Source organism: Siniperca chuatsi, linkage group LG12, assembly GCF_020085105.1.
Source record: "Siniperca chuatsi isolate FFG_IHB_CAS linkage group LG12, ASM2008510v1, whole genome shotgun sequence".
NCBI classification, from domain to species: domain Eukaryota; kingdom Metazoa; phylum Chordata; class Actinopteri; order Centrarchiformes; family Sinipercidae; genus Siniperca; species Siniperca chuatsi.
In genome coordinates, this window is record NC_058053.1 from 10,473,741 (window position 1) to 10,499,370 (window position 25,630).

The 25,630-nt window shown below is 39.5% G+C and overlaps 1 protein-coding gene across 6 annotated transcripts in view; it reads right to left on the minus strand.

The window, feature by feature from the left end:
* epha3 (eph receptor A3) overlaps nt 1-25,630 on the minus strand; it is a 100,716-nt gene that overhangs the window by 30,734 nt on the left and 44,352 nt on the right. For 4 of the 6 annotated variants that reach the window (XM_044216950.1, XM_044216944.1, XM_044216948.1 and 1 more), the window contains 6 exons: nt 18,772-18,927; nt 14,848-15,207; nt 8,513-8,637; nt 2,187-2,349; nt 1,442-1,547; nt 911-975 (listed from right to left, as the gene is read on the minus strand). In XM_044216950.1, the coding sequence (XP_044072885.1) occupies nt 911-975; nt 1,442-1,547; nt 2,187-2,349; nt 8,513-8,637; nt 14,848-15,207; nt 18,772-18,927 (975 nt within the window). The remainder of the gene's footprint in view (nt 1-910; nt 976-1,441; nt 1,548-2,186; nt 2,350-8,512; nt 8,638-14,847; nt 15,208-18,771; nt 18,928-25,630) is intronic. The other 2 variants (XM_044216945.1, XM_044216947.1) reach the window with 1 other exon arrangement.

Here is a 25,630-nt window from a genome sequence, read left to right on the forward strand (position 1 = left end):
AGTGGACAGTCGCAGTTCAGTGTCTGGGGAGTTTGGGGGTCAATACCTGGGTCAAGGTTAAAAGTAGGAGTATCTCTAATAAATAACACATATATGAATAAAGGAAAACAAGCAACAAACAGGGAGCAAGAGCAAGGTGGATATGAAGACATTTAGAGTTAGGTGTAGGTTACTTCTTTAAACCTGTCGTCCCATTGTGTTGGTCCACATCAGGGGAGAAGCTGTTACTTTTGTACGATTTTATACATTGATCCAATTACACAGACAATTTCAAGTTTATATAAGGCCACATGAGTGGGGCGCCCTAGTAGCTCGCTTGGTAGAGCACGCACCCCATGTACCAAGGCTGAATCCTTAACACAGCGGCCAGGGTTTGAATCTAGCCCTTTGCTGCATGTCAACCCCACTCTCTCTCTCCCCCTTTCCTGTATATCTTCAACTGCACTATCAAAATAAAGGCAAAATGCCACACCAGTGAGAATTTTTTGTAACTGGTTAAAAATGTATCAATGGAAATGGACTTTTCTCTGGAGTAAACCCTATAATTAGAGATTGTTTAAACCTTAAGTCGCAGTACTTGCTGTAGCTGGCTGGGAGAACAGTCTGAACTTGTTCCCTTTGCAAATGAAGCCTCCAGGATTGGTTTGCAAATGGGCCGAAAAACCTCCTTCTCAACATGGTCTCGGTCCGATTACTGTCTTCTCATATGACCAAACGAACCGAAGTAAAGGGAAAACCACTTCTAGCTTGGAAATAGGCGTGTGAAATGCTCTGAGAAAAACGTCTCCCTGATTGTAACTATCAAACTATTTATAATGTAACTACCTAGTTGTATTTCTTCTCAGTGACTAGTAAAGTGCAGAGAGGATGGATCGAACCAGGCCTCAGGAAAACATAGTCCAGTACTTACAGTGGCCGTTGCCAAAGTGCAGTCTTTTCTCATCAGGATGTTTGGATTTGCTGCGGCAACAAAACCTGCCAATCCAAACAGAAAAAGGTCATAAGTAGTGCCACATCTCCCAATAAGACATCACCCATTGGCCCAGCCTGGAGGCTAGCAAGAGCTGTGTGTGCATGTGTGTGTGTATGTGTGTGTGTGTGTGTAATCCCAGCTGTTATAAGCCAAGAGAGGATCAGTAAGTCTTATAATGAGCCGTGGATTTATACTCTCTCTGAACAGTACTGACTGCCAACTTCAGCCACACACACACACACACACACACACACACACACACACACACACACACACACAGACACACCTAAATACAGCTGTTACAGTATCTTTTATAGGAATTACAGGGGAAATAGAGGGAAATTTATTGGGTGAAACCTGAAAATTCACATACCACATACAATCAGTTTTTAGGTACCACTGAAGGGAGACAGCAAAATGCTGTGATTAGGGGAGAAAACTGTCAAGTCAAGTGACTGGTAGACAGACCTGCCAATCAGGACGTAGAGCAGCACTGTGAGCAGGATGATGGCCACGGCAGAGGAAATGGCGATCAGAACAACCTGGCTGCTCTCACTGGAGATGGAGAAGGCTGCTGAAAGACAGAGAGCAGCAAGTTATGAGCAACATTAACCTTTTCTTTTTATGACAAACTTAAATGCAACATATTCATTTACCATACGAGGATATAACTTGTTTATAACATACATTTGAAAATAATGTGCTTCCACAGCCCTAATCTCACCCTGTAGTAATACCTAAACAAAACTAGACATAACTGAACATTATTAAGACAACAATAACTCTCATTTGTAGATGTTCTTAATAGCATTTAAGTAAAACAACAGTTGTGCAGTGATTTTCAAGACTAATACTGTTGCAGAAATTCAGTTGGTTGCAGCTACTACAGCTGATATTTTGTGCCGGTAAATGTTCTGATATTTAAAAGCTGAAAAATGTTCCCCAGAATGCAAGACTAATGTAGAAGAATGTAGAAGAGCTTCTTAAACAGCTATTAGATCAATAGAAGCAAAGACTTTGAAATCCAGGACAAAAAAAATACCATGCATGCTTATGTGGTTTCCAGTAAGAATCTCACTATTCATTATCAGTTATTTATTTGTGAAAGGACAGTATTGGCCCTGTGCTTAATCAGCAAATATCAGTCTAACCATATTTTCAACTACAGCAGTAAAGGAATTACAATAAAACTTCTATTCCATGCTGAACTTACAGTCAGGGCTGGTCTCAAACTGGAAGCTGGGGCTGCTGGCTCCGTATCCGGCAGCGGTGCGAGCTCTGATCTGCAGCAGGTAGGCTGTGTTGGGCTTCAGACCATTCAGACTCACATTACAACCCCGAGCACGGAGGATGGTGTAGCTGGTCTCCTGCTCCTCCTGTAAGACAAGGAGGACAAAGGAAGAGAAGGACAGTGAATGGAATTAAATATTTGTGAGACAGTTTTTTTTTTTTTTTTTTTTTTGGGGGTACTACAATTTAGTCTGGGTTGGAACTATTAAGGAATACAATATATACATACAATATGCACAACACAACACAGTATGCATTATATACATTTTCACACACACACACACAAACATCCCAGACAGTTTGGCAGCTTGCAGCTCTGATGAATTATGCCTTTTATATTTTATGACTTCTTTCCTACTGATCTCTACTGATAAAACAACAGGAGGATATACACACCAAGTCTGCATTTGGCACATTGTTTCCAGATGTGGAAGGAAGAAAAGCGGTGGAGAAAAGATGGGAGGGCAGGAGGTAGATGAAGAAGAGAAAATATAGAAAGTAGCCCTTTGATTTTTGGCTCTATGCAGTGGCATTTCCACAGTTAGGATAATAGGAGGACCCAGCCCAAAAGTGTTGCTGGAATGAAGCTGCAAATATTCTATATATTAATGATATTTTGTGTTTATGTATATTTGTTTGTGCAGTATGCTCTGTAATTGGCAGGTGTTACTTTTATGAATATACAGACATTGGGAAAGAGATATTTGAGAGATTAAAAAAAATCCCTAATCAAAATAATAAGTGAAAATATAAACAACAATACAAACAATATAAAACAAAACAAAAATGTTTACGTATTTTTAGTGAGTTACATTACACTAGGCAGTCTGCCACTATCAGGGCAGGGACGGAGGCACAGCACAGCATAACATAACTCAGCACCAACATGAAAACACTTTACAAAAGCACAGTCAAAAAAGAAGCTAAATTATTGCTTGAATAAAAATACATGTTACTCCAAATGTTCTCTGTCTTTGCCTCATAACACGTTTGAATTGCCCAGGGTGAAAATTGATGAGTCAGTCCATCCTCCAGACAGGCTTGCAATCACATTATTTTTGACCCAATTCGATTCTATGAAACAAATTGTTAAATAGGGGGGAAATAGGACAAGGCCGATCTTAAATCTTAATGACCACAGATTTCAACAATCCTGAAAATGAGCTACATGCTTTGCAACATAGCTGAGCATATAAAAATCATTCAAGGCCGAATTATGCACAGGTGTAGTCAAATCCTCATTTTATGGACACAATTTAGGCATTGGTAGGCAACAGCATAAACACACATAGACATTCACACACACACACACACACACACAAGCAGCATCTAAAAGAAACTTCCCGCCCATTAATGGAGTGGATCAGACTTTTATGGCACACAAAGCTTTTTAAACTGCTATATGTGTGAGGAGGTAACTGATACACCAGACCTGCACTGGGACAGCTCTTCATCACAGCTATAAATCTACTCGCAGCTTGTCACCGTTCCGCATTCAGGACAGCATGTGATCCCCTGAAAATCACCCACAGGTGTGGCACAAGCACCTTTTTGTCTTTGTGTGTGTGTGTGTGTGTGAGAGAGAGAGAGAGAGAGAGAGAGAGAGAGAGAGAGAGAGAGAGAGACAGACAGACAGACAGAAAGAAACTCAGGTCAGACACCTCTCTTTTATGCGTACTGCAGCCCGACAAGCTGTGTGTGTCTCACCAGAACACTGCTAGAATTTAATATGGCCTCTGTGCTGCGTTCTGCTTTGACAATCTAAACAAAGCTGTAGCAAATTATAGCTTGTATAACACACACACACACACACACACACACACACACACACACACACACACAGACATAGATGCAAACTCATATAGACCCCAAAACAGGAGATGTACAGCAGAAGTCTTGTAAATACAGTGTTTCAGCCAGCATTCCTTCCATCTAAGACTAAATAAACAGCCCAAATTAAAGTGGATTTGAAGCTCTCTCTCTGCTCTTTAGATTACAGTGATAAAACATGCAAAAACAATCAGCAAAGTGTATTCCCACAAATTCTATTTTCACAAAGTGCACTTGAAAAGCCTTATTGGCTGTAGAGCGCCCTTTAGCCGGTTAAAGCGACAGGAAGATCATCCAGTTAGCCTGGGATTTCCAAAGGTGAAACACATCTTCTTCTGGGAAGCTTTCTGGTTGGGAATTCCCAAGAATATCACCAAACATTCCCTAAGAATTCCCATATATAGGATACATAGTTTGGGAACAGCCCCCATACTTTAGAAACTTGGGCCTCTGGTTTCACAACTGTGTGTGACAGTGGTATGTGTTGGTGGAAAGAGCAGCAAAGACAAAAGGAAAAGACTGGTTAGGTGGAGTTAATGAAAAATAATGACCTGCAACGGTTTTCTTGGCATGAGCCATATCAGCTATTAACATCATGAACCTCTTCACAGTTTACAGTAACATCACTTTATTTGAGATCTGTAAAAATTCAGTTAACCATTAAGAACCATCCTGACAAACACATAAGAAATATTTCTGAAATTACTGTTTCTTACAGGGTTTATATTCCAACTAGCCTTAATGTAAATGTGTTATTCATAATTATTTCTATGTCACAAAAGCAGTGGAAATGAATTACTCAGCAGGAAAAACGTAGAATGGGAAGAGGCAGTGCTATCAAGTACTTAACTTTTACATAACGTCACTGTATTACTTAAAATTGTTCCTACAGTAAGTCATGTTTTTCTGCCATCAGTACTATGGTTGTATATTTTGATAAAGTTTGACACATTAGTTAAAATTTATCATAACATAGTAACATATATTTTGTTGTAGCTACTCAACTGTGAGTTTATGATTTTCTTCTTATTTTGGTATCAGTATAATGTTGGGACTGTCATTGCATCAGTTCCAACAACTTTTTTCCCCTTTTAGTTTAAGTTCCTTTTAAGCCAAAAATATAGCAATGGAAATGTGATCATTCCAGTTATTTCCAAAGGAGTATTTATTTCATGTAACTTTGATAAAAGTTCTGTGGTACATTAGCCAAATCCCAACTTCCCAAGGAAATTTTAAAAGGTTATAAAAAGTTTTAAACTCTCTATAGGTTTTGTCATTCATTTAGTGTCATTTTGACAATTTTGGAAACAACATTGAAGGCTATGTATGCTACTGACCTGCTAATGCCTCACTTAGTGTTAACATGGAGCAATGGCTCAACATAATTTATGTGTTGGCATGCTGAAGTGAAATGATCTATTGGGTGCACATGGGAGATTATGAAGTCCATGTTTTCATCAGTTGGCAGGAAATGTTGCACAAAAGAGTGAGAAGTCCAATCAGCACTTAGGATTTGCAGTGGCATGAGACTAAATGACTTGTGACAATTAATATTTGTGTTCTGCCTCATACTATAGAGCTCACACTACAAAAGCCCTAAGACCTACAAATGAAATATCTCAACTTTCCTTTTCCTGCTTCTTACAGAAAACAGTCCCCACAGGAGGGGAAAACATAGCTGTAATGTTATGACTTTCCTTGTTGGCCATTAATTTGACCCCCAAAATCTATTGGTCCATTGAGTAATTCATCTATTATACAGTAAAGTATTTTGCTCTCAGTGGTGTTGTGTGATTGTTGGCGAAATGTTCACTTTTCTACATTAAGAGAAGCTGGAGTCATCGGTAAATTGCTATTGGATTACATGATAATGTACACTGTTTATGCCTGTTTTAAACTTGTGTAAATACAGACAGAGAAAACCACAAACACAGAAAAGCAAAAAGTCTGGCTGATGCTGCAAATCTGAACATCTTCTTGCTAAAATCTCTCTTTTAATCTCTGCCAGTCTGTTTTCGTGTCCTGTTTCACCATCCTGTTTATGTGTATATACAATTATGTCTGAGTGTGTCTGTGTATGTGTCTCTGAAAGCCCCTTTCTGTCTCATAAGTGAGTCATGGTGTGGTCTTGATGTGGGGAATTTGTGCTCCAACTCTTGTTCTCCTATGGCCTTGATCCTTGGCATGCTAGAGGCCCTCAGCGTCCCTCTGCCTGCCACACGAAGAGGCCTCTATCCTGGATTGTTATGGGGGTCTCCACTGGTTGTCCCAGTTTGCTCTTCTGCTTGGAAGAGCCTTTTGTTTAGGGTTTGAAATCCCAGGGTATGTATGGCTGCTGTGGAGAATCCTCTGGGAACTTGGTTTGTGCGTATGTGTGTGTGTTTGTGTGTCTGTCCCTGAGTGTCTCCAGTAATTCCTGAGAGATGATGTGATTAACAGGATTCAGTGCAAAGGTCCAGAGATTTTTCTTCCTTAGATGCCACCCTTTCATTCCTTTTCCTATCCTCTTTTAATGAATATGCATTTGTGATGTGTGAACATGTGTGTGACTAAAAATCCACAGCTTAGAGAATTAGACCTGCAGTGAGCTCTGACCCAGTACCAGTCATTAACTTTTCCTTTCGCTGTTTTCTGTCCTTGTTTTAACATCTTAGGTAAGGATGGCTGAGTAGGGAACAGAGTTTAGAGAGGAAACAGCTTCTGTCAGCCTACTAATCAAGAGATTAGGGGCCACTGTTGGCATTCAAGCAAACTGTGATCTGGGACACACATATACACACTTACACACACACAAACACACACACATACACGCACTGAATCTGCCAGAGTGATTAAACTTGCATCCATGGCTAATTTCACCATCAGAATGTCAGCCATAGCACAGCATTGGTGCTGAAAACCAGTGTAATTCGTTCTGCACTAATTTTCCTCACAGAGGAATGAGCGACCCCACAGACACATTTACTGTCTGCCATAAAACTTGTCTCCATTAAGGAGAGGAGGGGAAAAGAGGGCAGGATGAGAAATAGAAGGAGAGAAGAAAAGAGGTGAGATGAGAGGTAAAAGTAAGGGAAGGAGAGGAGGAGTAAGTAGCAGAAGAATGAAGACAGAAAGAAAAACAAGATGATGAGAGGAGAGAGGTAAAGAAGTAGAGGGGAAAGTGGCTTGCTATAGTAAGAGATACTGGACATCGGTTTCATGCCATTTTCGTACAAATAGCCTGTTTAGCACCTTTGTATCACTAACTCATTTGAATATAAAAAATTAACAGTGTGAGTCTTTTGTAACAAACTAGAATAATTGCATATACGATTATGTTTTCAACTTTAGTCTAATACAATCACATTCTAAGAGTGGTATTAAGATGTATTTATGGTCTACTTTACTATACTGTATATCCATATCATATTTCAGTGTGAACACACAAAAGTGAGATCAAACCACTACTATACAGCACCTAAAAGCGAGAAACCAGGACACTCTCTATCAACAATTTTAACACCCAAAAAATTTAGACACCAATCTAAATGATCTATTAATGTTATGTTTTGTAGTGTGACTGTTGGCTCCAAATGTAAAAAACACATGGAAAACAAAAACAATCCAGCAAACACTGCACTTAAAGCAATAATTTGTCACATTGGAAATTTGCTTATTTTCTTTCTTGCCAAGAGTTAGATGAAAATATTGATACAATTCTTGTATCTATCTGGTAAATATAGCAGCTAGTTAGCTTAGCTAACACTCGGTATTGTAACTTCTGGCAGCATCACATGAAGCACACTGGCCAAAAAGGCATTTTCCCCATACACAATCATTAGAAAAGGAGTGGCTGTAAAATGGTTATCCCATTCATGTGTGCTGGTAGCCAACAGTAAGTAAGCTGGCACGGCCAGAGGAAGTCTTGAAAGTGCCTGCCGGCGTCATGCCTGGAGAAGGATTATCAGAATCAGAAATACTTTATTGATCCCTGATGGGAAACTGTTTCGTTACAGCTGCTCACTATCATGTCAGTGCACACAGGAATAGACTAGTGCGCAAGCTCTGTGGGCCCAAAAAAATGGAAGTTTTTCGCGTGTGCGCCCAGTGAGCAACTTTCACAGGCTTGCCATTTTTTAACTCGGTATCCAATTCTCCTTAATACATTCATGGCTGAAACAGCTAGCCTGGCTCTGTCCAAAGGCAACAAAATCCAACAAATCTAAAGCTCTAAACCTAATGAACACATATGTCATTACATGCTGGCTGTAGCCTCATATTTACTGGACAGATATGACACTGGTATCAATCTTCTCATCAAACTCTCAGCAATTATTTCGCAAATTGTTGAACTATGCCTTAAAGAAGTGCAGTTTATGATGCAGCCTTGTTCAAAGGCAGACGAGGTAAAGCATTAACAGTGATATATTCTGCACCAACCTTTTCATAGTATTTGATCTCATAGTCGAGGATAATGCCGTTGGGTCTTTCAGGCTCCTGCCAGGACAGGGAGACACTGTTTCGAGACGTCTTCTCCTTTCTGATTACTGTTACCGGGGAGGGAGCTGGGTGGGAGACATAGACAGACACAGAGAGAAAATTAGCTCCTTTATAGTGAGGTTCAGTGGAAGTTCAGTCCCCGGTGTTGCATCCTGGCAATTGTCTATGGTTCCTGTTAGCCTAATTCAGTTTGCTGCCCAGTGGGGCCGCATTAAAAGCTGCCGCCCAGGGTTGATGGGTGGAACGAGACGATGCACACTAATGCAAACACTGGCTTGTGCATATACGCAGACACACACACACACACACACACACACACACACACACACACTCACACACACAGTATTCACATCAGTGACATAGATGCATTTCACCTTTGTCAGAGAGATTCCGCAGATAATGCTTAGGTCAGAGGATTCAGCCTTAACTAATCAAGACAAAACTTTAACCATTTTACTATTTAAATAATATTGCCATGAACCAGTATATTAGAGTTGTATAGTGTTTATACTGGTAGTGGCAGCATAAAATTGTCGCCTCAGCACTCTTGTCCTTCAAAATATATATATAAAAATATTTCAGATTATTACAGATTAAACTTTAAAGTATTGACATTTTGTTCTCAAATCTTCTTCAAATATCTATTTTGCTACAGTAGATGCGTTATATATCGACTGAATGAAAGCTTTGAAATGCATGATTCTAAAAAGGGTGTATGTTTGGTCTTTCCAAAGAAAAATTATCTGAAGGAAAGATAATGGTGCTTGTTTCCAGAATAAATGCAGAGGAATAGAGTAGTAACTATAAGCAGCATTAACCACCAGATTCAGAAGAGACTGCCAGCTCAAAATTGAGAAGTAATGTCGGGGAGGAATCACTGGCTACTTTTATCAAAATAAAGAAAAACAAGGATATGTTTGGTTACCTTGTTAACTGTCTCTGGAGCTGGTGAGAATACCAAAGAAATATCAAATATCTAAATAATTTATTACATTTCAAATAAAAACGTAACATTAGTTCCTGCTTAAATTGCTTAAGAAGTAATTTCCTACACGGTTTGTCCTGTAGCGTTTATTGTAGCATCTATTATTCCTCTGCATTTCTCAGAAAAGTGTTGTATTTTTAATTTGAAACCCTATAAAGCATCTCTTTCCCTCGCTGCTGTCCCCGTCCCTTTTGGTGTGGTGCTTTCTCCCTCACCAATCTTCCTCGCCAATCCTTCACCCATGCATCGCCTTGCCTCAGGGAGTTCACATGGTCCCAATCTAGTAATTTGGCACATCCCTCCCTCTATCAGGCCCTGCACCCCTCCCTCGTTCTGTCTCTCTCACTTCACTTGCTTTCTCATTTCCCTTTTTTACTGCTCTCTAATTGCCAGGCAGCTCCGGGGCCAGCCCGGCATCTGAAGCATCGACTTTTAATTTTATTAGACCACAGGAAAAAACATGTTTGTCTTTGAAATGTTTGAGCCTTTCTTGATTGTGATTATATAGCTGCAGAGTGTGTTTGTATGTGTTTGTGTCTTTTCGTGCATATACTTGCGTGTATTTCCGCGGGAAGTTATTTTTTCTCCTGTAATGAATCCAGATGGGGAGAATCTGTTTCTATACCCCCCTGCTCCTCCTCTCCTCCTCTCCCTCTGGTTCTGATAGCGGGGTGAGGCTTTGCTTTTTATTGGCTCTGTGGTTTATGGTGGTAATGATTTACTGTGTCTGGGCCGCTTGGAGGCAGCTTCAAGTTCCTCTCCTCCTCCTCCTCCTCCTCCTCCTCCTTTTCATTCTCCTCACTTCCCTCTCTCTCTCTCTCTCTCTGCACTTAATTTTCTGTCACTCTCTGTTTCTGTCTGTGCTATAACTGTAAAACTGATACAGCATACCAGGCACATAATGGCCTTAAAAACTGGCCTTCAGCATCATTCACCTGTGATTTGAGGGACTTGATACAGCTGTTGGAACACATCTATTTATTCCATACAGCACTGGTGGACTATTTGAAATGGTTGTAGTTTATTGGTAGTAGTACTATGGAGTTCAGTGAATAGAGATGCCGTCCAACAGCTTAAAAGCATTGCTAAAATCTTATATTGGCAGACTGAATCACAGATCTTATACAGCTCTTAAAAAACACATTAGTCAATGCCAAAACCAAATTTCTACTTAGTCTTTTGTTTGCTTGTCATCTCTCTTTTGATCATCACCACCTTCAGACTTCAGGAACACAGTATTTGGTATGTGAACACATACTAAGATGAAATATTGATAAGATTGAAGCCATTGGTAGAATGTTTCTCTATGTTTCAATGTGTCACCAGTAACCACATCATCTTATTAATAAGCATGTGAAGAAGGGATTGGCCCAGACATGTATGTACAGTATACTGTATGTGCCTGTGTTTTCTCCTCTGCCAAAGTCAGCTGCAGTTCAGACTGTTGATATTAGACTATTCTAAATGTGGATCACAGTTACTCTGTTGTTAGCATAGTTATGACAATGAGTGGAGGGCAAAGGAGGTGGAAGGAGGAGAGATATCTGACAGCACCTTGACAGCACAGCCAGGACACACTGCTCCTTCCCAGGGAAACACTTAATCCGGCTTTTAACAGCTTTGGCATCTGTACGTGTGTGTGTTTATGTGAGAGAAAGTGTATAGACGGGTGGGGCTAGTGCACTGACATACCTAATCCTTGTAAACTCTCAGGGCTGATGAAGAGTGTGCAGCTGCAGGCTGAGATATTTGTGTGAGAGCGAGAGAGAGAGACTGTGCGTGTGGTAGGGAAGGTGGGTATGGTGTTGAGGTGTGTGTGCATGTGCTTCTTTGTGTGTGATATGGAAAGTCCAAGATCCATCTCTTCTGATGATCACTCAAACATTAAAGATGGTTTTCAATATTCAGTGCACACACACCCCTCTTAGTGTTGATAAGTCCTCTTCAAATCTAATATATATTCTGATCTCAGAGAGAATCCCTCTGACTAACCGCACACAGATTATAATGCTACCTAACAAAAGATAAAGCTTTGCCAGGCCATTTTGTCTTTTTCATTTGGATTCTCTTTACTTAAAATGTGTAGCTTTTCATCCCCATTGCCCTTTCTCCTCACAACAACAAATTACATGAGTCCTGACTTATCTTCAGCCTAGACAAATGTGCACGTATGTGAACAAACACACACACAAAATCTTGTCACTTTAAAGAGGTCATGTCTGGTCCTTGTCACGTATAATACAGCTTGGCTGTGACAACACAGAGCAGACACAGCCGACATCCACCTGTATATGTATTCTGTGTACACACAACCTTTCACATTTGCATATTTATCAAACCTCTTCTTTAGAGAATTTACATATGTATGATTGGGTGTATTTATCCGTTCACTGTGTGTGTGTGTGTGTATGTTTTCCCTTGAGTCTTTCTCCTTGAAAAATCTAAAGTTAAAGCTATATGCTGAACAATCATCATTATAACTGCTAGTCACAAAAATGTCGTCACAGGGAAATCATCAGTCTTTCACTAAAGTCATGTGCAACATGACAATTCACAGAAAACACAATGTGGAAACACAATAGCACATTTCTTTGAGTGAAGGAATGTGTATCTGAATCAACAGGTGCTATAGTACTATACATAAAGGTACTTCAACAGCACTACAGTCAAACAAAAGACCATCATTTTTTGTGATGACAAAGGAACTGAGGATCAACAGGCATCAGAACTCTGCCGGTGCAGATGCTGTTGGTTTTCACAGTGTAAACCTTTTTACTTAGTAAGCCCAGCACAGAGAGAATTCAAGTCAAGAAAGCTGTGAGTTTGAATCCATCCTCCTGCTCCTTTCCCCACTAGGTGTGTTGAGCACACCCTGTGAAGGTGTGAAGTGATTCTTATCACTGAATACTTTTCCCATCTTCTGCTGCACTGTTTATATATGTATTTAAGTTAATACTCTATATTTGACCTTTTTCAATCAATCTTCTTAATCATGCCTTGCCTTGATTTAAGAAGATGTGACATGTCCTGAGTGACTGCATTGTCCTGCCTCACTGATTCTACATGAACATAGCTAATGCGCCCATTGTCCGGTGTAAATCAATCTCTTATGCTCCTGAAATAAAGCAGGTACAAGGAGGTGCCATGTCTGCATTCACAACAAACAAAGGGCTTGAAGGACATTGCTTCATGACATACCTACTCCGACCACTCTGTTCAAATTTACAGCTCTTGCCATTTTCCTATCATCATTGATAGCTGGAGTGTGTAAGTCTGACCTCGCTGTATGACAACTTATGTATGTTCACTCTGCTCCAAAACCATTCAAGTGCTAAATCACCTCCCAAAGTGTGGAATGAAAAAGCCCTACAGAGCAATGGGGAAACACATAAAGAAGAAGATAATAGCTGGGTGTGGGGTGGATTTGGAAAGTGACAAGTAGAAATAAAGGATCCTGTGTCCAGATGAACAGAGACAGTTAAAAGAAAACCAAAGAGAGAAATAATGATTGAGAGGAAAACAGGGAAAAAAGCACTGAACTGCAGATATAAAAAAAAGATCAACACAAAGGCAAACTGTGTAAGAGAACAGTGAAGGGAGCGGGAAAAGAATTAATTGATGTATCACAGTGAGACCTTTGCGCATTCCTCACTAGAGTCAGGGATTTCTGAGGTTTGGCGCTTTCTACTGCAGCTAGATTTATTTTACTCTTGGAATTTCACAGCACCACTTCCCTTTGCCTTCTTATTCTTCTAAGGACTGGATGTGTGGAGAGATTTCTGTATAAAGGATTGATGGGAGTTTTAGGAGCCCATCCTCACGTTAAGAGTGTCTGTTAAAAGGATGAGATTTTTTTTTGTGGTGCAGGAAGACATTTGATCCTGGTCGTTAAACAAGAGAATAGCGGCCTGGGATCGCCTTGTAAATGTCCCGGGCTGATGGTTGGAGTGCATATGTTTGGAGCACATAAACTATAGGCTAGCGTAGTATATGATAAGGATATTTAGAGGGACAGAGAGAAAGGGGGTGCAGTATAGAGAGAGGTACTTAAACACATGGATAATATGGCATATTATCCATGTGTTAGGTAGCTATTATTCTATTTTATTCACATACTTGCGGTATTGCACACAGCATGATTTAAAATATACTTTTCTTCCTCTGTGAGTACCATGCGCCCATACATATAGTGCCTGGACCCTTGTGGTCTTGTACTTCACAGTCTTAGGCCTGACTAAAATCAGAGTCAGCCTAAATCTTGCAAGTTTAATGAAAATTCCATCTAGAAAACAATTGAGCTGCTCAAGCAGAAGATGCTCCAATCAGTGAATCGGGGGAGTGGATTAGATAAGATCATAATGTGACTCATCATGCCTTAAAAAAATCCTGAAACCCTACTATTTAATCCAGGACTTGTAGAGATAAAAAGAGGTTTAGGAGGCATTTGTGTTGATGTGTCATTGAAGAAGACCACTATCAATCATTTGCTATATACCCTACTTGAAATGACTCAATGACTCATGACTCTATTGTCACTTCTCAGGCGATTTCACAACAATTTACACCTTTATTTCTGAGTGATATCAATGTTTGAATGACGCACAGAGGATAAAATGCCTGTAACTCAGTAGAGCTGATGGTCAAGATTAAGATAATCAAGATTAAACAAGCAAGTACAGAGGCCTTCAGCATAGTGTTTTGTGGTACATTTTGCAATTGTTTTCTCTACATAAAGTTGTGTAATAGTTTAGGTCTCAACAGTTTTTAATACTGGTGTAGTTTTGCTTTATATTCATGATTTTCCAGATACCCTGTGAGTAAGGCTACATCTAACAGTTATTTTCATTATTTTTTAATCTGATGATTATTTCCTTGATTAATTGATTTGTTGTTTTGTCTATAAAATGTCAAAACCCAAATATATTCAGTTTACTATGATATAAAACAAAGAAAGAATCCTCACATTGGAGAAGCTGGACCAAGCAAATGTCTGGCATTTTTGCTTGAAAAATTACTCAAATGATTAATCAGTTATCAAAATAGTTGCCGATTAATTTTCTGTCAATTGACTAATCTATTTATCAAGTAATCATTTCAGCTCTACCTGTGAGGAAGTAGTCCTCAGCCATTTGGCAGGTGTATACAGGATTTCAAGCCAAACACACCTTCAACTCTCTAAAGTGCCTGGACTTAAATAACTTGTGGTTTAAAGTTATTCCTGTAAAGTATGTCTGCCTGATTATCTGAGTGCATGCCTTTATCCATCTACCCATCTGTTGTGACATCTCACCGGCTTGGTTGGTGGTGATGGTGACGGCGGCGTACTGCCTCATCTTGGGTGCCAGCGATGACACACCGTTCTGCGCTTCAATCTCAAACGTGTAGTTAGTGTGGGCTAGCAGATCGGCCACCGTCACTGTGGTGTTGTGGAGGCCCTTGGCTCTTGGCAGAAAGCGAACATTGCTCCGGCAAGGCTCACAACGCTGGCTCCCACCATTGCTGCCATTAGCAGCAACACCACGACAGCGTTTGCAGAGGACAGTGAAGGTGATGTCCCTGCGACCACCACTGTCCTCGGGCCAGCTCCAGTCTAGGATAACTGAAGTCTCGTTGATGGAAGAGATCACATTTCGAGGTGCTGAAGGAGGACCTGGTAGACAGAAAAGAGGTGAGATGGAGGTGAAAAGAGGAAGAAGAGGAAGAGGTCATTGGATACATAGGAAAAGAGAGAGGTTTTGGGTGGGAGGAAGGTAAGTGAAAGGAAGGTGAGTAGTAGAAAGGACATAGAAGAAAGAAAAGTAGTGTCAACTTCAAACAGCAGACTGACATTCGATGAAATTAGATTTAACAGCACACTCAGCTGCCAAGTACAGTACCCACAGAATGTAAGATGAACAAGAGTAATTCACTTTTCTCATTATACAAAATACAGAAGAAGAAGACAACACCATGTTGTGCTTTGTTACAGCCAGTGTACTGAAAATTCTTAAAAATGCACAGTTGTCTAATCTGTCAGCAAAGTTTTCTCAAACAATATTAATATAAGTACTGTATATGTATTCACACCTGGAAGCTGCCCAACAATGACCAAATGGGAGTTGACAAGTGCCTTGTCCAAGGGCATAGTGACAGCCGTTGCAGTAAGGCAGAGCATACTGGTCAGTTATCCGGAAAGACTATCTCCATTCCATGGGGTCTTTAAATTGAAAAAGTAGCGTACTTGGAGATTTGCATTTAAGGGAACTGTTATAATACGTGCTGTACAATGTATACACTGTCATTGTAGTTCAATTATGGTAAAGTGTAATATCAGGGTTGTGTTAATATGAGCCTGTATATGTAATACAGTATGTGCCTGTTTGCCTCTCTGTTTCTGGATCAGTAAGAGAAGAGAAAGGCATGGCACAGGCTCTTTCACAAAAATAAATAGTCTCTGTCAGAATGACATATAAAAGTAAAAACATCTTATTACAAACAGATCTCTCTGAATATTTCCAGATTTTTATATCAAAGCTATGCCTGTAATTACATGGAGGACAAAACAAAGCTGCCAAATAACTGTTGAGAACTTGTAGGAGGAGGAGGGAAAGAGATTGAAATGGGTTTAGTGGATTGTGTCTTGAGATAAAGTCCATTGTTTTTTGACTTGACAAGAATTTACTTCACTCCCAAACTAAGCGTAGCTCCTGTCTTGGTAATCTGAATCATTGCCTTTGACTGTGTTTGTGCAAGAGAGAAATCTAAAGAAAAATACACCAAATGTTCAGCTGTAAAGAATATATGAAAATGACAACAGGGGATCTGCAAGTCTCACAAATCTAAACTGAAGACTTCTTAAAAGACATGTCTAATGTTGTAAGACATCTAACATGACTCTGAAGCCCCTAGACTAAATAATCTGTCACAACCAGTTTGTAATTGAAAGTGTATAATAAAATGAAATAAAACTGATTTAATGTGTATTCATCAAGAGTTGAATATGCAATTACACACACTGAAGGGGCAAACAATGTAGTAGGCTATTACATAAGGCTATTACAATTACCAGTACCATTCAAATTTATGAAAAAATAACACAATTTATGGGTTTGTATGATTTCATATCAAAGTCTCCACCTCAGCCCCAACAGAAATCACCAAATGCAAAGAATTGGATGTCCAGTCACTATCATCAAAATTACATTTGATTAGGCACATTTGATTATAAGTACAAACAGGCAGCACATCCCCATAATACGTGAAATCTTTCTCAACCACTGAGATCAGCATTAACATTCAAGGGGCTCTCAGCCAATTCTAGTTTAGCAATAAACATCAAATCATTTGTCAAGATCTACTGTCAGAACTATTATTCCTTTTCTAATGAATAGTCCCCTGTGGTAGGTGAACACAGTGAAAGCCTCCTCAGAGAAAACACCTTATTTATCCCATCATCAACAGTATCCCTTAATAAGAATGTATATGTCACCCTACTCTGTGTATTCATAAAAGTGAGACTGTATTTTCTTTGATCCTAATCTGACCATGACAGTACTCTGGCTCACCTACACAGCAAACTCCACTGACCACTTTAAACTCTTGGACCTGTGATTCATATAAGATATTACCTGCACAGGCATGCACATGTACACATGCAGGCAATCATATACTAATTCCAAATGTCAAAATAATACATTGACATCGAGATTAACATGTGACATGAATTATTGTGTGTAGGAACAGAGGATGTGTGAGTAATCTCCAATCCCTCACAAAGGGATTTATGTATTGACAATTCTGTTTAGGCTCTTTCCAGCCTCCTACTTATCACTGGAGATGTCAGCAGACGCTAAAACTTTCACATTTGAAAAAGTGATTTCACAGCGTCTTTCAGCAAGTTACAGTGATGGTGATGATCAGCAAGGCGGACCAGCACTTTTTGTGCATTTTTGTGCTAATTTGGAGGCGGTGCTGTGGGACGTAGGGAATGCATTGATGCATTTTTAATTGGTGGAACTGAATTCTTGGGAGTAGATGAACTATACTTTATACACTGTTAAGACAGCTGTTACAGAAACGTCTCATGTTGAATACAGCAGGAAATACCATACAGTTGAAAGTATTCTTTTTAGAGAGTTTTTTGTTCTCATTTTCCTGCCCTCTGAGATTTTCTTGCCATCATTTTCACATTTCCAGAATAAATTCTTAACAACCTCTATCACACCGCTAACAGTATAATCATGATCATTATCTTCTAACGACTTATCTATTCATTTGCAGCCCTTGCGTCGCTCAATCTGTCCCAGTGAGGTGAAATTTGCCTAGTTGACAAGATGGCGTTGAGATAATCACAACAGGGACCTGCCGTGACTGTCTTTCTAATTAGGATTCTGTCTGTGGCTGTGGGCGTCGAATTGTATTTTCTACTGTTCTCCACACGGTGAAAGATTTTTTTTTCTTCCTAGACCATTTAGTAACGGATGTATCCATAACTTGACATCAGGGAATGCAATGATTTATAGTTTTATGGGGAATGCATTTTGGAAGGCTTGCATGAGGCATCTGCATCTGCATCTGCAACCCATTTGCATCAGACGACGACAAAAGAGAATCACGCAGGGAGTGGAAAAGGTGATAAAGAGTTCTTGGGCAGCCGTGGCTTTGGTGACCTTTAAATAAATAAGGAATTTTAACGCTCTTTGTCTATTAGTAAGCTATTTTTTTACTGGTGAATTGGGAAACACTATTATAACAAGCTTTAACTGTATTATGTGTAGGAATCCAACTATAAATGAGATCCCACTAACTAGAAAAATACACTGTAAACACTGTTAGACTGTTTACAGGAGAACCAGTACAAAAAAACTATATTTTCTTCTGGATTTAATTTGCATATATACAATGTATATCCACATCTCTTTGAATAGCTCTTTTCGTCAAATAGCTTTTTGTGTTGTGTACATAGGTATGTGTATAACAATAATGTTGTGATGTTGAAGATTTAGCATGGACTAACATAGTATTCTGCTAAATTGATTCCGTGTGAAAAGCATCTGAAAGCATTTAGACCATCATAGGACGCTAAAACTTAATGACAGCCAAACTAATGGGTTTTAGCATCGCAGGTTTCATTGCATGTTTTATGGGCTAATGAGAAAAATCCTCCCACACCACAATGAAGGGCTTCTCTGGTCAAAATAATGTTGAACAAACTGTGGTATAAAAGCACACTTACGGGTACAGGCCATGGAGGCAGGGTCTCCCTCAGCACGGAAGTAGTTTTTCTCACAGCCACAGTGCAGCGACCCCTCATGGTGAGAGAAACTATGAGGCGGACACTTTGCACACTCCATATTCCCAAGCGTAGATTTGTAGAAGCCTGCCCTGCACACTGGAGACAAAAGAACACACAGATGCATGAGTGTCATGCTGAACCAGCACATCGATAGCTACTTAATAGCTGGATTCTTCATCAAAGCACCTGCAACAAGAGCAAGTAAGAAATGAAAGATGGGCATCATTTAATGCGTTCAAACACACACACACGCACACGCACCCCCCTAAACAAACTGTGAGAAGAGGACTGAATGTAAATCTGCTGTTAATGTAACAAGAATCCATTGACTGCTGGTAAAAAAACAATAATTCTCTGAAATGTCTTTGTCTCTATTTCTCTCTCTCTTCCTCTCTCAGAAGGCACTACATGAATAATGCAAATTGTCCCCTCAGATAAAAGGGCTGTTCTCTTTAAATATCTGTGGTATTAAATCTGCACTCAGCAGCTCTTTTAACTCCTACTCGCCACAAATCTGTTGCAATCTGTGCAAGTAGGGTGACACTCCACCTGTGTGAAGTATATTGCATGTGTAAGTGTGTTTGTGCCTCTATGTAGGAAGGAAGATCAAGGGGATGGGATCAGAAGAAAAAAAAAAAACAACCCAACTTTCTCTTTTGTTTTTTTTCTCTCCTTTCTCTATCTATTTAGCTTCTACTCTTTTCTTCTCCTCTATCACAGCTTGAAAACCATGTCCTCTTATCTAGACTTGAGGATGGGATACTAAGCATTTAAGCCTACAAAAAGTCTCTATCCATGATGGTAAAGGCATTTTACTGCCCCTTCTGCCCAGGGATGGCTGGATAGATACTGCAGGACCGATACTTTTATATTCAAATTTGATATCGATAATAAAATTATATAGATACAAAACGTGGGTGGTTGCATCACTTCAAAACATTTTCAGTACTTTTGTATAATGTTTGTGCCAATAAACAGCCCTGACATATTTAGCTGGCCCGTGTCACATGACTGTGGAAACCTATGTGACACGAGAACCGAGCGCCCAGTCGTGCACAGTCGCACACTTCTGCATCAAACTTGTGAGAGAATGGCAGAAAGGAAATGCAGCGTGGTGTGGTGCTACTTTTCACCTGTAGATAAAAATACAGCAAGATTCACTATTTGTGACAAGAAATTGCCACAAATAGTGGAAGGTGCTCTGGAAAAAATATGGCCTGTTTAAGAAGAAGCAAATGTGCACATGTTTCATGTTTATCATGTTTATTTGTTAATTTATATTTATGTTATAATTATTTATTTATTTTATTATTATTTAACTATAGTATTTCTGTGAAATACTGGACTATTTTTTACACTTATTAGCACAAACATATTTGCTTTTGTAATAAATTTGTTATTAATGGCCAGTAACAATTAACCAATCACCCAAAACTGAATCATATCGATTTAATATGATTGATGACACTGATCAGACGAGACCATATTTTTATTAAAATGCAAACAATATTTACAGTAATCTGATACTGTTGCACACATACACAGACAAACAAGCTTGTTCGCTCTCTCTCTCTCTCTCTCTCTCACGCACACACAAACACACACACACACACTAGATTAAAAAGATGGCTAGCAGCAATAGCAGTGAGCCAGCAGAATGTGTGGGCTCAGCAGAACAGGTCTGACAGATCTCAGTGGTGAACACACTTCTGCAAAAGCCAACACTGCTGATACTAGTGCCATATCCACCACTGACATTGGCACACCAAGGTCCCCATGCTGTACTAAATACTCCTCTACCTTCCCTTTACAGTGTGTGTGTATATATGCGTGCCCATTTGCATGCGTGTGTGTGTGAGAGAGTAATAGAATGTGAAGTGGGTTTAAACAGCCCAATATGATCCTACTAATGGAATGACAACCACAACACTTGCTGACACACAAAAAACAGACCACCCTGATTGGATGACACACCAGGAAATTGGACCTGACAGCCTGCACTCCCAGCCAATGAGGTGAAAGAAGCAACGAGATAACTACTGGGTCAGCAGAAATGCACAAGGAACATAAAATAGAAGTGTGGATAAACAGACAAAAGTTTAAATGAATTAATCTCATAACAGTGGCAGGCTGAGCCTTTGTCTGATCCCTATAAACAACCTCTGACAGAGCACACATGCCCCTAACAGTTCACCCCTGGATAACACCAAACAAAGATGGCTTCACTATATTCATTGGACAGTTAAAGCACTTGGCTGAAGTCCAACTGGATCTGTTTCCCGTTAGCTACCGTATGTACTAACTCCTGGCATCGATCTCACTGCGGATTACAATCTAATCAATTATGGAGATATTCACAGGGAAAGTTGTTGGCAAGATTTTTTTTTTGTTTTCATTTTCAGATGTCCCAAGTCATATTTATATGTGAATTTATTTACTTTTAGAATTTTGCATTATGGATCATGCTTTTTTCTTGTTCTGTGAGAATAACACAGATTAGGAGAGATAAGAAAGATCAAGACAATTTAGTCTTGTCAAGTCTGGACTTTCCAAAACCATCTGTGGCTCTCAGCCCCAAGCCCATCGGTTCCTAGTGAAGAAGTAGCTCTTTTAAAATGGGTCACAAATACATATTTTCATTTCTATTTTCAAAGTTATTTCCTCAAACAGCTGGGCACTGTCAGCAAACAGTACTCTCACAAAAGTAAATGTTGCATTTGTTGGGGACTATTTTGAGATGTGGATTAAGTTGTTTATATTAAGCAAAATATAGAATATCACAAAGACTTGGCCCTCTGCAACTGCTGGAGGAACTTAACATCTTACTAGACTTGGACGAAACACCATGGCAAGTCAACACTCCACAAACGTAAGAAAAACAGCCTCATTTCCACTTGAAAGTAAAAAATATATGGGGACTTTTCAGTGCGTAACACAGCCGTGAAACTTATTAGGCACAGAGAGGATCTCATAAACTTTCAATGCAAAAATTAATAACCAAAGCTGCACTTACGGTATGAGGTTTTCATATGACAGTATAGTGATATGTTGTATTTTCTTGACCGCAACCCTAAAAATATTTTTATAACAGTTGGAAAAGGATAATAAAGGTCCTGTTCCTGTGTGTCTGCCAGGATAAAAAGCTCTGACAGAGTCTGATGGTAAAATCAGATTTGGCCTGCAGGAGGTTAACTGCTCATCTAGAGGAGAACAGTAGGTGTGCAGGGGCATGAGTGGATAGTATGATACTGTGTGTGGTAGCATGTGTGTGTGCCCCAGGAGAGAAAACTCAGCACCTCTACAGATGACAGAGTATGTGTGATTAATTAAAAGTGTGTGTTTGTGTGAGTGTGTGTGTGTGTGTGTGTGTGAAAGTAACACATACAAAGACACACACACATTTCACAAGAGGATCACTGCCTTGACAAATAGAAAATAATATTTGCAGAAGAGAAAAATATGAAGGTTATTCCCCTGAATCATCTTTTATTTATTTTCAAATCAATAACAGCAGCAGGAACAGCATGTAAGGACTGTATCACTGTCCCTGTAAGTAGTCCTTTGTGATACACACACACACACACACAAACATGCATTCAAGTTGAAATTCTTGCAAATCCTCACACACTCACAGGGGTATAACGCTGTGTCTTGCTACTTTCTACATAATGACAACTGAAACACAATATTTTCATTCACTTTTAAAGAGCAGCACACACTTACATCTACACACACACACATGCACAAAGACACATGTGCAGACATACACAGCTGCAGCAGACACATGATATGGTGATTGTAAAATAACTGGGGCTGCAATTTGCTCTATCAATAGTCTAGGTCATAGGACACCCTCATCAATATTTAACATGACTGCTGGATGGTCTAGTGGACACATGCAGTCCCTCTTTTTATGACATGTTTTTGTTACAGGATTTTGTTACTGTGCATCTTTTAAATCAGACCAATTTCAAAGACATTAGCAACAACAATGAACATTTATTGTCCATATTAGTGATTCTAAAGCAAAGATATTTCAAAATTTGATGGGTAGTTTTAAAATGGAACCTGGAATGTGTTTGTGATTGGTAGCTAAAGCTCATTTACACAAAATGTTTTAGCGAGACATCCACGGTCACTGTGTGAAGAAATTATAGCAGATTTGGAGTCACAAAATCCATTACATGATTATAATCTCATTAGAAGCGTAAGCTATTATTAGAATATACTGCAATCATCAAAAAACGTGGCCGAAGATTACACTCAACACGGTACTTCTCACATCCTCTTGACCTTGCTCGTAACTTGTAAATTGATTGGTGTCACACAGGGAAAGTGGGAAAGCACCTCTGCCCTTGACCCTATCTGTGTATCAACCTAACCCGAAGATTCAGTTTTGGTCTCCATCTCTTGCGCTTTCTCTCTCTCACACACTTTAAGGTTCAGTCTAGCTGCAAACACAGCCGGTGAAAAACAACGACCTGGCAATTGATTTCCTGTTTCCATACGACCTCCGCCTCTTTTCTTTTTCAATCCAACAAGATCCCAATGACTTTCACTCCCTCTCCCCTCCCCTTCCATCTTCCTCTGCCTCCACCTCCCCTTCATCCTGCCCACCCTCCTCCAGTTCTTTTCTGTGGCTTTCCCTTCTCTTTCTTTCCCTCCATCCTTCTTTCCTTAATTGGAATAGCTCTCTTTGAAATGGAAAAGTTATTTACTTTGACAGCTTAGGCATTTGGCTGGCGGTCTTATCCGGAGCCACTTGTAATGTTACTGGAAACATGGCAACAGTAAACATCTCGCCCCCTGCCATGAACCCCCCCTTTGGGCCAACCAATAACAAGTTACAGAATTCTGAAGAAGGTCAAAGTCTTTTATGAAACCATGGTACATTTTGGTGGGAAACTTTCACTGCCTAATAATTACTGTATGTCATTGTTTAAAAATAGTGCATCATGGTATGACTCAGTAACGTTGCTGACTAATGAGAAACTACATAAAAATGCAACCATAGCTACATTTTCAACAAAACAATTATTACCAATCATTACCATATCAATACCAGCGGAGAGTTTAAGTAATAAATACTGTTTCAAGGATTTATGGCATGTTTTTCAAAATTTAAAGACAAAATATTAGATACTAGCAGCTACAATACTGAAATATTGTCATCTGTATTACCTTTCAAAAATCTGAAAGACTTAACCCTGCGGTAGCCTTAATAAAAAGCACATATGTCACTGAAAAAGAAACACACATTGATATAGTGAAGGCTCCAGTATGAGGGGCCCTACAAGCCATAAGACATTCTGGCCCTCTGACATACATACATTATCCTTTCACATACATATATTTTCACTCTCACATTCATGCATTTGCTCTCATATTCACATATTTTAACACACATATTTATACATTTGCTCTCATGCACATACAGCCTATGTATACATTTAATATTATATATAATATATGTATGTAAGAAGAAAATGTATGCATGTAAGAGAAGAATGTATGCATATGTGAGAAAGAGTATAGTGGAAATGGATGGCAGCTCATTTATCACGCTGTGATTTGCTGAGAAGCTCGAGGTCTGGTCTGAGGCGACGGGGCAAGGAGAGAGCGTGATTTACATCTATATACAGAACGTCATTCTTCCTGAACCAGCAGACCCCTCGTCCTCTCTAAGCCTCTGGCATCAACGCAAACCTACGGCAAAGGCGTCCATGAGTTCTCAAACAGCAAATAAGTCTGTTTCTCTCTGCCGTTGTTTTCTCACATAGACCCGGGCTGGTTAAAGTTAACTTTTAATTGACGTTATGCTGGTCTGGCAGAAACCTGCTGGAACTAGCGCCGGCCATGTGACAGCTAGCTAACGTTAGGCTCTATGTGAACAAACAATGGAAGAGAGAAGCAGACTTGCGGTTTGCGAGTTCCAATTGAACTCCTGAAAGCCTTTGTCGTAGATGGGCGGTCATACATATATTATATATAATAATAAATGTATACATTGACTGCATGTATATGAGAGCAAATGTATGAATGTGTGTAAAAATATATGAATATGAGAGCAAATGCATGAATGTGTGAGTGAAAATATATAAATATGAGAGTGAAAATGTGTGGGTGTAAAAATGAAAATAAATTAATGTGAGAGTGAAAATATATGTATGTGAAAGGAGAATGTATGTATGTGAGAGGGCCAGAACGTATTTTGGCTAACATGGCCCCTCCTACTCCATTTCATGACTATCTCACTCTAACACGCAAAGTGACACAGACATCCATTATGCTGAATTACAATCAATTTGTTAAAGCTAATATGTCCGTAACCCGACAAAATGAACTCATTTTTGTCAGAAATATAAATGAAGGCAATCATCAAAATTGATAGGTTTTGTATTGGGGCAAATTGCTACGCATTCCATCTTTCTTATGTTCAATTATTGTGTCATTTGCCATGATAGTCACATAGGGAACAATATTGGAGTTTATTCATATGTCAGTATGGCAGACCAATGTGCTTTTGCTTGCCAGTCTGAGCAGAGAAGTGATTCTGTACATCTGCAAGTTTCCAGAGCCAGTATCCATCAACTGCAGGACACATTAACTACCCAAACTAAACCTTTAGAGTAATTCAGTTTCGGCAACAGTGATGAGAGCTGCCAAAGCTAATCAGAATATAACAAAGGCCTGTTATAGGCTCTCAGCTCTTAAGGTCGTAATACTGGTGATTTTATATTGTGGTCGTTTCAGTCCTGCACTGGCACAGCATAAGTTAAAGGAAGGATCAGGTTGGGAT